At 38.0% G+C, this 2,247-nt stretch overlaps 1 protein-coding gene across 3 annotated transcripts in view; it reads right to left on the reverse strand.

The window, feature by feature from the left end:
• Positions 1 to 366: 366 nt before the first annotated feature.
• Positions 367 to 2,247, reverse strand: part of LOC118332977 (aspartyl/asparaginyl beta-hydroxylase-like) — a 22,529-nt gene continuing 20,648 nt past the window's right edge. For all 3 annotated transcript variants that reach the window (XM_035668644.1, XM_035668562.1, XM_035668484.1), the window contains one exon: positions 367 to 2,166. In XM_035668644.1, coding sequence (XP_035524537.1) covers positions 2,016 to 2,166 — 151 coding nt within the window. In that variant the 3' untranslated portion in view covers positions 367 to 2,015. The remainder of the gene's footprint in view (positions 2,167 to 2,247) is intronic.

Raw genomic sequence — 2,247 nt, forward strand, 5'->3', positions numbered from 1 at the left:
GTATGACAGCTTCTGAATAAAATGGCAGGTTTTTGGGCAGTTTGAACACTGTTGGAAACATTTCACAACTCAACTACAGAGAGAACTAGAGTTTATACAGTTGAATGAGGAAATGTTACAGATTATAGCTTTAACACCAAGATTAAAGATAATCCTTGTTGGTGACACTCAGTTGTAAATGTTTCAAGAACATTTATCTTCCTTGTTTTCTAAGCTGTGAATCTAAACTCTAAAGTTTCAGGTACCTGTGCGGTTCCCTAACGGTGACTCTTTTCCCATCAGTGAACCAAAATAGTTTGAATTCAGCCAAATATTGGTCCTTAACAAAAGAAAAAGAAAACCTCACTTTGGTAGAATATTTTCACCTTTTTATTTTATTTACTTTAATGTAAAACAACAAAATCACGTCAAGTTAGACTGACTTTGCACAAGTATTTCAAAATAAAAGCACCGCACATAAAATAAAAAACTAACCGGCAGATATTATAAACGCATCACACGCATGAAACAAAAGGAGCCGTTCTACCAGAGTGAAATGAAGATGTGTCGTGCTGTGACGAGACCACAGGATGCCAAATTATCACCTTTAACCTCGACTGCAGTGAAGGCAAAGATTGTTTTTATTGAATTTAACTTATTTGAAGATTGTATATTATTGTTACAAGTATTATTACACTGCAAAAAAGCATGACACACATTGGCCAAGTTGATCCTGAGATGTTTTAAGTTAAATTATCTTGTTAGACGTTGTGTGTGAGGAAGCGTAAGAGCACGCGCAGGCTGATAATTTCACTTAGAAAACTTAAATTAGGATTATTTGTCAAATATAAAGGCAGAGTTTGTCATTATTTTTTGCAGTGTGTTTGACTCATCATCAGGGCTACACTGATCTGATCTCCACTCGACTGTAATGTAATGTATTTCCTTTCAATGAATGTATAGAAGTAAACATTTACACCGACGTGAGCGTGTCGTGGTTTTTATTTGAACAGTGGGGATTTTATTTTGAAGAGATTGTCCTTCAACTGAAGTTCATTCATGCAGAAACACTTCTACCAACAGACACATTGTATTATATAAAAGGAGCAATAGCAGATGGAGCTAAGATCTTTTTAATGGTGGCAAAAAAGTGTCACCACTGCCACCTACTGTACATCAGTGGTACGACAGGTTAATGAAACTATTTAATTTAGCTCCAAGTGAAGATGTTTTTAAACCGGTTAATAGTTTTTTCATTATGAGACAAAGCAGCTGTGTATGATTCAAATGTTCTGAAGTATAAATGTTAAAAAAACAACAACAAAACAAAAAGTTCAACACAAACTGATACAAACAAACAAACAAACAAACAAACAAACACACTTTTGTTTTGTGGTTTGGATTTTTTTCAGTATTTTTTTTATTTTTAATATAAATATAAATCATCTTTTATAACATCTCGTGTGTCCTTGTTACTGTGCAAAAGTGATGAAAAAAGTGAAACTAAAAACCCGGCGGGATAAACTGAAGTAATGCATAGTGGTTGAGCTAAAATTAAGGCTTCTTCTCTTCATGAACGGCAACATTTCGTTTTAAAGTGTAATGAAGGCGATTCTGTCGATCTGTTTTAGTGTTTTAACGATTCATCGTCACAAAGGCGTGAAACACCGGAGGGCGTGTTTTTGGTTTGAGCCTCAGTAACGTCTCTACAGCTGCAGATGACATCCAGCTTTCCCAAAAACATGAAATCAATCACAAGGTTCCCGATCCAAACAGGGCAGAACCGGGTCAGTCGGGACTAAAAGGAGTACCGTATGTGTTCAGTTTGTTGTTTGGTGAAAGGTTGTAAAGTCAGTAGTAACTTTGTTCTTTTTTTCCATCCTTCAGTCTGATGGTTTGATCCTTCAAAAGTCTAGTTTAGTAGTTTATCCACAAAAAAAGCAAAAATAAGTCCGTCGCCACGTGATCCTCCTCAGTCTCGGTCAGATTGTTCTTACCGGGTCTGCGGTCCGGGTCCTCGGTGTGTTCGGGTTGGTTTAAATCGGGCTCAGAGTCTGGCGCTGGTACGCCGTTAACTCCGGGTGCCAAACGTCCACGATGAAGATGAGGCGGTAGCTGTTGGCGTCCTGCCAAACCTCGTGCTCGAAGGAATCGTCGAAGATGAGGACTTTACCCTCCTCCCACTCCCTGCAACAGCACAGGAAGGAGAAGGTTAGCAGAGATTAGTGACAGTACACAACAACAGAGATTCTGTTAGACCTGCATTCT

This window comes from Morone saxatilis, unplaced genomic scaffold (assembly GCF_004916995.1).
Source record: "Morone saxatilis isolate NCDOM2014 unplaced genomic scaffold, NCSU_SB_2.0 Contig0, whole genome shotgun sequence".
NCBI classification, from domain to species: Eukaryota; Metazoa; Chordata; class Actinopteri; family Moronidae; genus Morone; species Morone saxatilis.